The 16,273-nt window shown below is 41.1% G+C and overlaps 1 protein-coding gene across 2 annotated transcripts in view; it reads left to right on the top strand.

Moving 5' to 3' along the window:
* The first annotated feature begins 8,150 nt into the window (after positions 1 to 8,150).
* Positions 8,151 to 16,273, top strand: part of LOC110503532 (sodium channel regulatory subunit beta-3) — a 32,856-nt gene continuing 24,733 nt past the window's right edge. For both annotated transcript variants that reach the window (XM_021581896.3, XM_021581898.3), the window contains exon 1: positions 8,151 to 8,312. In XM_021581896.3, coding sequence (XP_021437571.2) covers positions 8,296 to 8,312 — 17 coding nt within the window. In that variant the 5' untranslated portion in view covers positions 8,151 to 8,295. The remainder of the gene's footprint in view (positions 8,313 to 16,273) is intronic.

Genomic DNA, 16,273 nt, shown 5'->3' with positions numbered 1-16,273 from the left:
TTCCCTGTCTGCATTAACAAGGACAGGACATAGGTCTTTGTATGATTTTTTTGTGTGTAGAGGAACTCAAGCTTACGGACAATGTCAAATGTGAAATAGCGAAGCACCTGAGTGATTTGGGTGCGCAATTAAGTAGGTATTTTCCCAAAATGGATGACACAAACAACTTAATTTTTTATCCTTTTCATTCCCTGCCTCCAGTCCACTTACTGATATCTGAGCAAGAGAGCCCCATCGAAATTGCAACAAGCGGTTCTGTGAAAATTGAATTGAATCAGAAGCCACTGCCAGATTTGTGGATTGAGCTGCATGCAGAGTATCCTGCCTTGGCAAATCGCACTGCTAAGCCTTTGCAACCACGTACCTATGTGAGAGTGGATTCTCGGCCCTCACTAGCATGGAAACTAAATACAGGCACAGACTGTGTGGAAAATTATTTAAGACTGCGTCTCTCTCCAGTACAATCCAACATTGTAGAGTTATGTGCATTCATTCAAACACACCCTTCTCATTATTCTGTGGTGAGATATTCACAATTTCCGATGCACAAATAAGGTTCTATATGTAAGATGGCTAAATAAAGAGCAAAACTATTTATTATTATTATATTATTATTTGTGCCCTGGTCCTATAAGAGCACCTTGTCAGTTCCCACCAGCCGGGTTGTGACACAAACTCACACTAATTCTTATGTTTTGTATAGTGTGTGTGTGGCAGGCTTACAATGATGGCAAAAAATATATATTCGAGATTGTGCTGACCCTGGTGCTAGAGGGGGTGCGCCGCTGAAGGGGTACGGGACTATAACAAGTTTGGGAACCACTGCTCCAGTGGAATACATCTACAGTGGAGAAACGATCAATACTGGTTTATTCTATTAGCTTTTATTAGCTTGGCTAATAGCTTTCAGGAAGTGTGCCAGCCATTTATCTGACATCTGATCTTACCACAGTTATGATTGAGAGTTGGTAGATAGCAGGGAATGGCTCTACTAACAGCTCTCTGGTCAGAATTCAATCATGGCAGATAATGGGTTCTCTGAATTGTATTTTCAGAGGTGTATTTTATTTCCACTGCAGCATGTCCCTTAGAAATCAGCAGTCCTGTGGTATTACCCATACAATTATGATAGTGAGCATGGCTGAGAAGTCTTCAGGTGCGTCATGCAACAGGGCTGTTGTTTTTCTAAATCCATCCATCTGACCAGGGACACCTTGCTGTGCAAGTGAAACTCCTCTCTGAAAAGCTCCTTTTGAAAAGCCACTATCTACAATTATTGACTTCTTTCTTTTGTTTTTGTCTCAGCCTGAATGGCCTGGGCTGCAGGGGAGTGCGAGATGGGGCTGAGGAGCCTGCAGTCTACCGTGGAGGAGGTGACTAACTCAGTTAAATTACTCACTGCCTTAATGATGATAGGTTCATAGTCATGATGGGTTAATCCCCGTCTACACCGCAATTTCACAACCACCCATGCATGGTGCAGTACATACAGTTGAAGTCTGAAGTTTACATACACCTTAGCCAAATACATTTCAACTCAGTTTTTCACAATTCCTGACATTTAATCCTAGTAAAAAATCCCTGTCTTAGGTCAGATAGGATCACCGCTTTATTTTAAGAATGTGAAATGTCAGAATAATAGTAGAGAATGATTTATTTCAGCTTTCATTTCTTTCATCACATTCCCAGTGGGTTAGAAGTTTACATACACTCAATTAGTATTTGGTAGCATTGCCTTTAAAATTGTTTAACTTGGGTCAAACGTTTCGGGTAGCCTTCCACAAGCTTCTCACAATAAGTTGGGTGAATTTTGGCCCATTCCTCCTGACAGAGCTGGTGTAAGTGAGTCATGTTTGTAGGCCTCCTTGCTCGCACATGCTTTTCAGTTCTTCCCACAGATCTTCTATAGGATTGAGGTCAGGGCTTTGTGATGGCCACTCCAATACCTTGAATTTGTTGTCCTTAAGCCATTTTGCCACAACTTTGGAAGTATGCTTGGAGTCATTGTCCATTTGGAAGACCCATGTGTGACCAAGCTTTAACTTCCTGACTGATGATTTGAGATGTTGCTTCAATATATCCACATAATTGTCCTACCTCATGATGCCATCTATTTTGTGAAGTGCACCAGTCCCTCCTGCAGAAAAGCACCCCCACAACATGATGCTGCCACTCCCGTGCTACACGGTTGGGATGGTGTTCTTCGGCTTGCAAGCCTCCCCCTTTTTCCTCCAAACATAACGATGGTCATTATGTGCAAACAGTTATATTTTTGTTTCATCAGACCAGGGGACATTTCTCCAAAAAGGACGATCATTGTCCCCATGTGCAGTTGCAAACCGTAATCAGGCTTTTTTATGGCGGTTTTGGAGCAGTGGCTTCTTCCTTGCTGATCAGCCTTTCAGGTTATGTCGATATGGGACTCGTTTTACTGTGGATATAGATACTTTTGTACCTCCAACATCTTCACAAGATCCTTTGCTGTTGTTCTGGGATTGGTTTGTACTTTTCGCACCAAAGTACGTTCATCTCTAGGAGACAGAACGCGTCTCCTTCCTGAGAGGAATGACGGCTGCGTGGTCCCATGGTGTTTATACTTGCGTACTATTGTTTGTACAGATGAACGTGGTACCTTCAGGCGTTTGTAAATTGTTCCCAAGGATGAACCAGACTTGTGGAGGTCTACAATTTGGCTGATTTCTTTTGATTTTCCCATGATGTCAAGCAAAGAGGCACTGAGTTTGAAGGTAGACCTTGAAATACATCCACAGGTACACCTCCAATTGACTCAAATTATGTCAATTAGTTTATCAGAAGCTTCTAAAGCCATGACATAATTTTCTGGAATTTCCCAAGCTGTTTAAAGGCACAGTCAACTTAGTGTAACGGTATTCGTCGTCTGAAGAAGAGGAATCATCGGACCAAAGCGCAGCGTAGTAAGTGTTCATGCTTGTTTTATTAAAACTGAACACTATAATGAAAATCAACAAGAGAATAATCGAAACAGTCCTGTAAGGTGAAAACACTAAACAGAAATTAACTACCCACAAAAAACCTGTGGGGAAAAGGCTACCTAAGTATGGTTCCCAATCAGAGACAATGATAGACAGCCATCCCTGATTGAGAACCATACCCGGCCAAAACAAAGCAATACAAAAAACATAGAAAAAGGAACATAGAATGCCCACCCAAATCCCAGCCTGACCAAACCAAAATAGAGACATAAAAAGCTCTAAGGTCAGGGCGTGACACTTAGTGTATGTACACTTCTGACCTGCTGGAATTGTGATACAGTGAATTATAAGTAAAATCATCTGTCTGTAAACAATTGTTGGAAAAATGACTTGTGTCATGCACAAAGTAGATGTCCTTGCCGACTTTCCAAAACTATAGTTTGTTAACAAGAAATTTGTGGAGTGGTTGAAAAACGTGTTTTAATGACTCCAACCTAAGTGTATGTAAACTTCCGACTACAACTGTATACAGCCATGTACAATATTATTTCCCCCACTCGATGAATAGTTAACGTTTTTTATTATACCCACATATCCCACATATCATAGACACTGAAATACAATGGGTAATAGGTTCAGGAGTATTTTGCTCTGCCATTTCCATTTTGGTATCAATTTTCCATTTTATACGCAAATTCACCTCTAGAATGACAACACAGCTAAGCCATGATAATGTACAAGTGAGGTTATTTCTATCAATGACATGATCAGTAGTCTTGCATTGGCATTTGAAGTTAATATTATTATCCACTTTCTCCACCAATGCTTCCCAAGGAATCATGACTGGAAAGTTTGAGCTGGAGCAACTCAACGTGAAAATTATTTTCTACAAGCTGGAGGATCAGAAGCTGCATTTGGCATCCCAGCTGGCCAGGCACCGCAAGGACACCCAAGAGTTCTACCAAAATATCTGCCAACAGACAGATGCCCAGAGGGTACGCAAAATATGGCATAATTGGACGGGAGAAAGTAAGGGACCTGAGTTCCACTACTATTTGAAACCTTTCAAATACTTTACCTGCCTGGAAGGCCAAGTGAGCAAGTTTTGCACTTTTGGGACTCTTCTATTGGTTCCATTGCAACAGCCATGTTCAATTTAACACAGATGAAATATATTACATTATTTCAAGTTGTATTTTAACTTAATAGTCCTCCTCAAATCTGCAAAGTAAAAGAACATAAACATATATCAGACCTATCAGTACTTTGAACAGTGTAACTAGTGGTTTTATGTTTTATTAGGATGTTCTGGAGAAAATGGAACCCAACATGTTGAGTCTGTTGAAAGAGCTGTTGAAACGTGATGCCTTGCAGAATGATCCATACACCAATACTGATGCAGACTGGGATGGACATTTCCAATCAACACAAGGTAAGACTGAATTATGTCATTCATTCTGTGGCAGTGGCTTGCGATATAAAGCAAAACGAGAGACTTTGAGCATGGTGTGATCATCGGTGCCAGGTGTGCCGGTCCTAGTATCTCAGAAATGGCCGGTCTCCTGGGCTTTTCACGCACAACAGTGTCTAGGGTTTACAGAGAATGGTGCAACAAACAAAAAAACATTCTTTAAGCGCAGTCCTGCGGTCGCAGTACAACAGTGGTGTGCAGAAAGGCATCTCAGGAACACACAACTCGTCGGTTCTTGTCCCGGATGGGTTATTGCAGCAGACGACCACGCCGGCTTGCACTTCTATCAGCTAAAAACAAGAAGAAGCTGCTCCAGTGGGCACGCGATCACCAAAGCTGGACAATTGAGGAGTGGAAAAAAACATTGCCTGGCCTGACAAATCCCGGTTCTTATTGCGTCATGCTGACGGCAGAGTCAGAATTTGGTGTAAGCAGTAGGAGTTCATGCCTGGCGTCAACGGCGGTGGTGTATTGATGTTGGGAATGATTTCCTGGCACACGTTAGATCCCTTGATACCAGTTGAGCAATGTTGCCTTGTAATGTTGCCAGAATTCCGGCTGTTCTGGAGGCAATGGGGGGGGGGGGGGGGGGTCCGACCCATAATATGTGCTATTTAGCAGACACTTTTATCCAAAGCTACGTAGTCATGAGTCCATACATTTTTTACATATGTCCAGGGAATCTAACCAACTATCTTGGCAATGCAGGTGCCATGCTCCACCAACTGAGCTACCGAGGACCACCGCCAATCATCGGCAAAGTTGTATTTACATTTTCTTTGAGAATCTATAGGAATGTGGGATGTGGATGTTGTTTCTAACTCATCGACTAATAGCTCATCATAGTATTTCCGTTTTTAGTTTTCCAACATGACCAAACCTGCATCAAGCCATGAGACAGGACCACCACCTCACGATCTAGGTAGGATACAGACACTGTACACATTTTTCCCCTGATCTACACCTGTAGACTCATTCACCAGCTGTGAGTATATTTCCACACAACTTCTTATTGGAATGAATAGAAGAGTCAGACATATTGCGAGAATTTGTAACCTCGGTCCACTGTGAATTCAGTAGATAGTGTTAAGTTAAGAAGTGAGGAGACACGGACACCGTAGTTGGGTCACGTTTAGGAAGAGTGGTTTTGTTTATTGAACCTGAAAGACTTTAATACTTTTCAACGCAGTACTTTTAAACTTTGTCAACTTGCATCGCCCTATGAAGTGGGAATGCAACTACTCCCACACATATAGGACATTGTAGTGTTGTGTATTCATTTCTGAGTTATCTTCTGATTTCTTTGTACTAGTACACCTACAGAGCACAGCCCCCTGTCTGAGTGAGCAGGACCTGTCCAAACTTGTGGCCATGACCCCTCTGTCCAGGACCCTGCAGGAGATACAGGAGTCCCTCTAGAACCTATCCAGTATAGACAGAGGATAGGGACAGTTTGAACCTCTCGAAAGCTCCATGTTTCTCTTCTCTGAGATAAGAGATAATCCTCTGTAACTGTTGATTGAAATGTTGGAGATAACAACTGATACTCGAGACGGACTCGAGTCCAACACAATATTGACTAGAGTGCCCATCATGGGCTATGGTCAATTATACTGTACATCAATAAATGCTGCATATTACTTTTATTCGCATACATTCTATAAAAACTTTAATAAATATTGATATACCAATCAATTAAAATGTCATTGCCCTCATAATACAGAAATTGTTCAGTAAGACACTCAGAAAAGTAGGCCACAAAAAGACTATCTTAGTGTTTATCTGGGTATCTGACCTGTACAGTACACAAATGATGTCCTCTGACACTATAGTTTGTATTCCAGCCAGTACTGACAAGAACAGAGAGGACCCAGCAGTGCACCTGATCCCCGTTGCCCTGGACAACCTCTCCCCACAGCGCTTTGCTGTGCAACACTCAAATCTTCCCTCCCGGTCACGCTGCTTCTGGCCAAAATGGTTCCTGTCTCAGCCTACGAGGGCGTGGTGTCACACTGCAATGGGCAATTTTTATTTTGACACCACCAATCAGATTCTGTATCTCTGTGAGGCAAAGCTTGAGAGTGTTGGACAGTTTATTGCCACTCTCCTACAGTCCATGGCCTTTATTGCTTCAGGTAAATAGATAAGAAATAATGTTGTGAAGCATGGTCACATTTTAAGCAGATTTTTTTTGTACAACTTTGTTGTTGATGTTCTCCCACTGTAGGTTTATCATGTCAAATCAACTTCCTGTATTAGGTTCCAAGCCTGAAAGCTTCATGCAAGCCCTCCATCATGCCATCTATGCTTTGAGCCTTCAGTTGTTTAACTCTTCTTTCACATATGAAGCAAACAAGGTAAGAAGCCTTGAAGTTTCTGTTACCCATTTATTCAAAGTTAAATATACTGTAATGGTGAGTGCAGCAAGCATACTTTTGCCTTACTTTTACAGGCAAAGAGGGACACCTCACTGGATTCAGACCAGCCTCCTGGGAAGTTAGAGGCGGACTTTCTCAATGTCTCTGTCCCCACTGAAAGCCCGTTCACAGAGCACCTCTTGTCAGACAGGTTTGTGTTACACTTTTGATAATTACTTCATGAAAATTGTAAAATCGTATTAAACGGGATGAGCCGGTGCCAGCTAGACGGCAACAGTCCAGAGGAAAAGGAGCACACCAGAGAACACCCAGAGCCAGACAACCATAGAGCAGATGGTCAGGAGGAACACAGTAATTATCCAGACCATGAAGATCTAGAAAGCAGGGTACCAAAGAACCATAAACTAGAAGATAACCAGAGCCCATACAATCAGGAAGTAGAAAGCCAGGGATCAAGCAGTCAGATGACACCCATGGGTTAAAAAGGCTACACAGAACTAGATGTATGGGAATGAGCCAGTCAGAAGCATGTGAAAATGCAGCACTACTGAAGTGTGTGGTTTTGGTATGATTCTTGTGATTTTGTTAATCACATCTGATTTAATCAAACTGGTCATTTTCATTGGACTGATATTTATTAAAGATATGAATTATGCTTGTGCACTACCACTTTTATCACAATGTCGCCAAGTAGAAATACTTCCCAGGTCATCGGCCCTCCATATCTTTCAGGCTTCAGCCACCGTTGTCAAATCAAAACATCACCGTTTCATTGGATGACCAGTCTAGACTGTGAGCAGATTTAGGAGGTCTGTGGCCAATCGTCAATGGCTATCAGTATCAGTGCACACAACTCGGTGCCAAGTCTCGGGTTAAAATGGGGTGATGCCCCTTAGAAAGTTCCATAGGCTGACTCAGCCTGACAGACCCTATCATGGAGATTAGAAACAATGTCTCACTAAAAATCATATCTCATACCACCCAAGATCTGACTACTTGTCATACCTCTCTCAGCTGGCACTGTACTCTTGGAAAAAGGGTTGCCAAAGGGTTCTTTGTGGAGGGGTAACCCGAAGAAGCCTTTATGGTTCTAGGTAGAACCTTTCCTTCAAAGAGTGTAAACCTGCATACATCTTTCTCATGTAAGGATTTGCAATATTACAATATTATTTCTGCTCCGGTTGCTTAAACGAGAACAACAGTGATATCACAACAGTGATATTTATAGAAAGTAAAGCCCTGTGTATGTTTTTGTCCTCAGGTTGGCATAATGTTACCGTTTGCCAGCTGCTAGTGGAGCCCACAACTATTCCTGTCCCATCACTGTCTGTCGATAACAAATGGACAGACAGCTGCAAAACATAGTCCATGATACAAACACAAAATACTTTCCCCAAATGTTATTTGAACTTGTTTGGTCATTACAGTTTTGTTTGGAGCAGCACATATTTTTGAGGAAACGTGTTTGATAAGTAAGATTTTTCAGGATCCTATGGATACAGACTCACTGTAAGTGTTGCTATTTGATTTAATTTGGGGGCGGGGGATAATGCTGTGTTACGTACAATTAAAAATGTATATTTGCTGCAGTATTAAAATCTCTAATTGAGGTACATAAATATTGAAATTGATGAGTATATCAGTGATGCCACAAAAAAAGATGCTCAATAACAATGATCAGACCCTTCAAAATCTATCCTCCTCTTCATATAGGAGTGTGTAAACCCCATATGCATGTTTTGTATTGAACATCTGAACTACACCACTGGGGATAAGCATGTAGTCTACTTCTCATTAATTTAGCACTGAGTTTCAATAATTAAAATGTTTCTATAGTTGCTGGCCAGATTTAGCAGTTAAGTTCCAACATTTCCCATTAGTGTCCACATGCTGTAATCATGTTGTAATCTTGAAATCCCTCCAAATCCCCGAAACTCTGTTCACTTGCCCCGGACACCATGCAGTAGAAAACATAGTTATGGTTTTATAAACGTTGGAACAAAGCGTTTTAATGTTTTAAAAAAAATGTTTTACTAAATTATTTTAATGTTTGTTTTTGAAGGAAAACATTTAAGTTTGTAAGAATATTTTTTTATACATACATTTTTTTTTTTTCTAACAGCAAATGTGTTTCTTATTGGACAGTACAGTACCTTCCTGTTTTACTCTGTTCCAAAAAAACAAACATTTTCTCCTTACTGAACTCCACCCACTTGTGGTGAGCCTCATAGTTGTGCTAGTTATAATTTTTGGTCATCCCAATTCACAGTCTCATATTTCTACTGAGCCAAAGTGTCACTTGACCAGTGCATCCACTTACCAGTTGGGTGTCAATATCCAATCAGTCTACTTTACCGTAAGTAGGCCACCAGTGATTGCTTGTATTTGCTTGGTGTGCATTACCACCACCCTCAAAGCTTAGTGTTGTGTGTACGTTTATTAGGACATGATCACTTGATTTTCACACTACACAGTACCCACTGTTATTGGTCACATGCAGATGTTATTGCGGTTGTTTGCGAGTGTAGCAAAATACATGTGTTTCAAGCTCAAACAGTGCAGTAATATCTAATAATTTCACATCAATATACACACAATACAGACACATCTAAGTAAATGAATGGAATTAAGAATATATAAATATATCGACAAGCAATGTCAGAGCGGCATAGACTAAGATACAGTAGAATAGAATAGAATACAGTATATACAAATGAGATGAGTAATGCAAAATATGTAAACATTATTAAAGTGGCTAGTGTTCCATTTATTAAAGTGGCCAGTGATTTCAAGTCTATGTATATAGGAAGCAGCCTCTAATGTGCCACTGATGGCTATTTAACAGTCTGATGGCCTTGAGATTGAAGCTGTTTTTCAGTCTCTCGGTCCCAGCATTGATGCACCTGTACTGACCTCACCTTCTGGATGATAGCGGGGTGAACAGGCAGAGTCTCGAGTGGTTGTTGTCCTTGATGATCTTTTTGGCCTTTCTGTGCAGTTGCCGTACCAGGCGGTGATACAGCCCGACAGGATGCTCTCAATTGTGCATCTGTAAAAGTTTGTAAGGGTTTTAGGTGCCTAGCCGAATTTCTTCAGCTTCCTGAGGTTGAAGAGGTGCTGTTGTGCCTTCTTCACCAGGCTGTCTGTGTGGGTGGACCATTTCAGTTCGTCAGTGATATGTACGCCGAGGAACTTGAAGCTTTCCACCTTCTCCACTGCGTTCCCGTCGATAGGGGGTTGCTCCCTCTGCTGTTTCCTGAAGTCCAAGATCATTGCTTTTGTCTTGTTGACGTTAAGTAAGAGGTTGTGCGCTCCTTTTTTAGTCCGTGATTGTCTGTAGACCCTGCCACATACGTCTCGTGTCTGAGCCGTTGAATTGTGACTCCACGTTGTCTCTATATTGATGTTTTGCCTGTTTGATTGCCTTACGGAGGAAATAACTACACTGTTTGTATTCTGCCATATTCCCAGTCACCTTGCCATGGTTAAATGTGGTGGTTTGCGCTTTCAGTTTTGTCCGAATGCTGCCATCTATCCACAGTTTCTGGTGAGGGTAGGTTTAAATAGTTACAGTGGGTACAACATCTCCTATACACTTCCTGATAAACTCAGTCACCGTATCAGTATATTTGTCAATGTTATTCTCGGAGGCTAACATATCCCAGTCAGCGTGATCAAAACAATTTGGTCAGACCAGCTTTGAATAGTGAGTTTCTGCCTATAGGAAGGGAGTAGAAAAGGGGAGTCATGGTCAGATTTGCGGAATGAAGGGTGGGGGAGGGCCTTTTAGGCATCACGGAAGTTGGAGTAGCAGTGGTCGAGTGTTTTAGCACCTACTCGTACTACAGTTGTTGTGCTGATGGAACTTCGGCAGCACTTTCCTCAAATTTGCTTTGTTAAAATCCCCAGCTACAATAAATGCGGCCTCAGTATATGCGGCCTCAGTTTACATAAAGTCCAGTGAAGTTCTTTGAGGGCCGTCATTGTATCGGCTTGAGGGGGAATATACACTGCTGTGTCCATAACCGAAGAGAATTTTCTTGGGATGTAATAAGATCGGCATTTGATTGTGAGGGATTCTAGGTCAGGTGAACAAAATGACTTGAGTTCCTGTATGTCATCATACTTCTTCACGGAGAGATTTATTCCTGTTTGCGCAATGAATTGTGAACCCAACTGGCTGTACGGACTTGGATAGTAAATCCCAAGAGAGCAATGTTTCGATCCCTGATGTCTCTCTGGAAGGAAATCCTCACACTCAGCTCTTCAACTTTATTATCCAGAGACTGAACATTACAGAGTAATATACTCGGAAGTGGTGGGTGATGTGCGTACCTCCCGAGTCAGTCTAGAAGCCCACTCTGAGTACCTCTTATCCACGGACGATGTTCTGGGTCAGCCTCCGAAATCATTTCAATTGCCCTGGGGGTTACGGACAAAGGATCTGATTCAGGAAAGACGAATATTCCTGGTTGTAATGCTGGTAATACTGGCGAGTTACCGTCGCTCTGATATCCAAAAGTTATTCCCGGCTGTATGTAATAACACAAAAATATGTCTGGCCTAATAATGTAAGAAATAACATATAAAAATTAAAATTAAAAAAATACTGCAAAGTTGCCTAGTGGCTAGAAGCGCGGCTACCCTCTCTATCGGAGCCATTCAACGTCTATTCCACGTTGGTTTCACATAATTCTGTGGAATCAACGTTGATTCAACCAGTGTGTGCCCATTGGGTAGGAACAAATCGATTTGTTTTGTTCTTAGAAAGGAGAATGATAAACAAACCAGTGTGGTTTCTTCTCAGAGCTGAGCTTCTCCTGTGTTAGTCTAAGGGTTTTTCTTTTTCTCTGCCGTGTTCCCGTCATCCGGTCCTTGTGCATCACTGTTGCCATGGTTCCCTTATCTCTGGGATGTGGCAGTGGCAGCCACCAGGCCTGCCATATTTAGTGTTTCTGAGACACCCAGCCTGCTGGGAACAACACACTGCTTATTCTCCACTCCCATTTTCATTGTTTATGTGTTTTCATTAGAAATAATATGCCGTGGGATTAGTCATTCAAATTATGATTGCTGCCTACTTGCCTGATGCCATGGATATATCAGCCATGTGCTCTGATATTTAAACAGTGAATCCATAGATATAGAATGGCAACATACTCCAAATGAAATTTGTAATCCATGGTAGAAAGCTGAAATCATTAAACCTATGGTATACTTTGAGGTAAGCCTTTCTTATTCATGCACACATACTGTACATCGGCCACTAGATTAAACACAGTGATCTCATTGTTAGAGTACACTGCATTTTCTAATTTGAGCACTACAAATACACTGTATCTGCTTCATGAAGTTGAATGTAGTTTTAAGATATCTTCCCTGGATAAACCTTAGATTTTTTTCCCCCAGATTAAGAACATTGAAGAACAATCGAGAGTTTAAGAGGTCGACGTGCCATTGAGAAATGTAGAAATACTGGTTAGAAGATTTCGGAATAAATATCACAATAGCTTTACTTGAGATGCTGGGTTCAGAATGAACTGTATTTATGCAATGTATGGAATACTCACACACACAGTACCATCCATTACAGTACAAATCTGATTTATCATATTCCATATGTCAATGCCTAACAGTTCGTTAAACAGCGTAGTCTTTCCTAAATAAATGTCTAGGAAGGCAAACATAATTCATACTCAATGTGACTCATGGAGAATAATGGGTATAGTTGATACCATGCCGATCCTTCATAAGTACTTTAGCGCCGCGTCTCAAAAGGTACACTATTCCCTATAAGTGTACTACATTTGACCAGGGCCCATAGTGTCCTCTGGTCAAAGGTAGCACACTATATTGGGAATAGGGTGACATTTGAGATGCAACCCAGGCTTCTTTCACACTGGTGTGTGGGTGAACTGGGGGGGGGGGGGGGGGGTAATGACTGCTCTCAGAGGTAATGGCAGAGAGAAGCAGTGAAGCAGAATGGAATAAAACATAATCGAAAAACTCATCGCTTTGTGTCAAATGCAGATTAAGTTTTATGTAGATGAAAGGTCATTGCGTCATCCTGCTATAAGCACCAAATATGAGCGAGAATCATGGGGATTGTAAGGTTGCATTAGAAGCTCTGTAGGCTGGTTTTTCTTGGTATGATCAGAATGATGAGTTTTTCAATGGCCTACACATGCCCTAGTTTAATGCCCTACACATACCGTATACACATACTGTACACACCGATGTCAGAGTATACATTAAATCAAGAGTTAAATATCTACTCCAGGGTGATCTTTGAGCTCTATCACTGCTGTGTGATCCTTTGGAGATGCCTGGGGGGGTGAAGACAAATATATGTGCTTCACTGATCTGTATTAAATGAGTGGCTATGAGTAAGCACTCTCCTTCCAGATGCTCAACAACATTATAGAACATTTGTATGGTTGTGGTGGTACATTGGATGTCAGTTGTCATTTTTGTTCATAAGTCTTAAATTATTTGTACGAGAGGAACACGCACTTGCAACTCATAACATTAACGTTGAATCGCCCTTCATAGAAATTCCCTCATGTACATTTTTTGGTGGTAAAAAAGTTAGAATTGGATGTGTTTATAGGGCACCCGATACTGACATTGGTATTTTTAATGATGCCCTTGCATCAAGATTTTAAGGTGTCGACCGGTTGCACCCTCTACAACCATAATAATATTATTATTATTTTACCCTGCTGGTCATCTCTGAACGTTTGAACATATTGGTCATTTATAATCTCAACCCAGCACAGCCAGAAGAGGACTGGCCATCCCTCAGAGCCTGGTTTCGTCCTAGGTTCCTGCCTTTGTATGGAGTTTTTCCTAGCCACCATGCTTCTACATCTGCATTGCTCGCTGTTTGGGGTTTTAGGCTGGGTTTCTGTACAGCACTTTGTGACATTGTGTAAAAAGGGCTCACTGACATCAGACTTTTTGAATACTTTATACACCAGCTATCTATATCTCCTCAACTACAAGCCCACAAAAGTGACCAGTTCATCGGTCATCCTTATTAGTAATATTTTTACTGATTAATTGAATAATGTGGCAAAAACAGGTACAATTTATACTGACATTTATGACCAATTTCCAATATTCCACTTCTCTTTGTCAGCTAGAAAAATGTGGAAATGAATAGGTGGGAATGGATAGTAGCATTAAATGTTGAATATTTGACAAAAGTATTTACCGAGCACTTTAATATGTTGATTGATGATATTTAATGGGAACATTTTTATAATAATTTACTGTGGAGTCTGCTTTACCAGACTTTTCTCACATCCTTCAATTCTGTATTTCACCGCTGCTTTCCCTTATTCAGACCTCATACGAGAGCAGCAGATGGGTTCTGGAAACAATCGTTTACAACCTGCTTGTCACGACTTCTGCCGAAGTCGTTGCCTCTCCTTGTTCGGGCGGTGCTCGGCGTTCGACGTCACCGGTCTTCTAGCCATCATTGATCCATTTTTCATTTTCCATTGGTTTTGTCTTGTCTTCCCACACACCTGTTTTCAATCGCATTCATTACCTGTTGTGTATTTAACACTCTGGTTCCCCTCATGTCTTTGTCAGAGATTGTTTATTGTCAGTGTAGTGTTTTTTGTATAGGTGTCTTCGTACCCATATTTGTTTATATTCATTTTTCATTTTTCATTATTCATTTTTCGATTTAGTGTTATGGAGCATGTTACTTGGACATTTATTAAAAGACTCCATTTTACACTCCGTTTGACTCTCCTGCGCCTGACTTCCCTGCCACCTATACACATATATCTGACACTCTCCAAAAATCCTCAGTAAAAAAAGTTTCTCAAAAATCCTCCCCCTCTTGAATTCTGCCAATTCAAAATATACTCAACAAAAATATAAACGCAGCATGTAGTGTTGGTATCATGTTTCATGAGCTGAAATAAAATTTGTTCACATCCCTGTTCGTGACCATTTCTCCTTTGCTAAAATAATCCATACACCTGACCGGTGTGGCATATCAAGAAGATATTATTAAACAACATGACCATTACACAGGTGCACCTTGTGCTGGGGGCAACAGCTGCAACTGTACACAGCTCATCTGTAAATAGTAGCCTAGTGGTTAGAGCGTTGGACTAGTAACCGGAAGGTTGCAAGTTCAAACCCCCGAGCTGACAAGGTATAAATCTGTTGTTCTGCCCCTGAACAGGCAGTTGTTGTTTGTGTTGCACTGCTTTGCTTTATCTTGGCTAGGTCGCAGTTGTAAATGAGAACTTGTTCTCAACTAGCCTACCTGGTTAAATAAAGGTGAAATAAAATAACATAACCAGAGCTGCTGCCAGAGATTTGAATGTTAATTTCTCGACCAAAAGTCACCTGCCATGTCATTTTAGATAATTTAGTAGTACGTCCAACCGGTCTTACAACCACAGACCAGGTGTAACCATGCCAGCCCAGGACATCCACACCGACTTCTTCATTCACCTTCTTCTGAGACCAGCCACCTGGACAGCTGATGAAACTGAGGAATATTTCTCTCTGTAATAAAGCCCTTTTGTGGGGCAAAACTCTGATTGGCTGGGCCTGGCTCACCAGTGGGTGGGACTATGCCCACCCATGGCTGCGCCCCTGACCAGTCATGTGAAATCTATAGATTAGGGCCTAATGAAGTTATTTCAGTTGACTCATTTCTTTATATGATCTGTAACTCAGTAAAATCGTTGAATGCTGTGTTTATATTTTTGTTCAGTATAGTATAACACATTTACCCATCTACTTCGGATATCCACAAAAATATACTAGCAAATTACAAGAATGTGCAAACAATATAAAGTCAACATGGAAAATCATCATATGTTGAACAAGAAAGTCTTCTTCAGCTCTCCCATCTCAATTCAATGTTGGAAGTAAGACCTATAGTGAACCTTTGTTATTTTATGTGAATTTAATAACTTTTTTGTGAACTGCACAGTAGTCTCCTCCATGTAGCCTAACTCTCATGCACACACACAAAAACAAATGTATTACAGTACACTGAATCTATTATGCTTTGTTTTAATTGATTGAACAAACGTTATTGTACACACACTGTCACGATCGTCTGAAGAAGTGGACCAAAGCGCAGCGTGGTAAGCGTACATGTCTTTATTTATAAAATGTCGCCAACAAAAACAACCATGAAGCTTATGAGGGCTACAGTGCCACTAACAAAGACAACTTCCCACAATAACAAAAGTGAAAAAGGCTGCCTAAGTATGATTCCCAATCAGAGACAACGATAGACAGATGTCCCTGATTGAGAACCATACCTGGCCAAAACATAGAAACACAAAACATAGAAATCAGAACATAGAATGCCCACCCAAATCACACCCTGACCAAACCAAAATAGAGACATAAAAAGGCTCTCTAAGGGCAGGGCGTGACACACACACACACACACACACACACATGCTGTACATATACAGTACCAG

The sequence above is a fragment of the Oncorhynchus mykiss genome, chromosome 24 (genome assembly GCF_057628025.1).
Source record: "Oncorhynchus mykiss isolate SJ-2025 chromosome 24, ASM5762802v1, whole genome shotgun sequence".
NCBI lineage: Eukaryota > Metazoa > Chordata > Actinopteri > Salmoniformes > Salmonidae > Oncorhynchus > Oncorhynchus mykiss.
The sequence above is the reverse complement of the archived record's forward strand: the minus strand, read 5'-3'. Positions and strand labels throughout refer to the sequence as shown.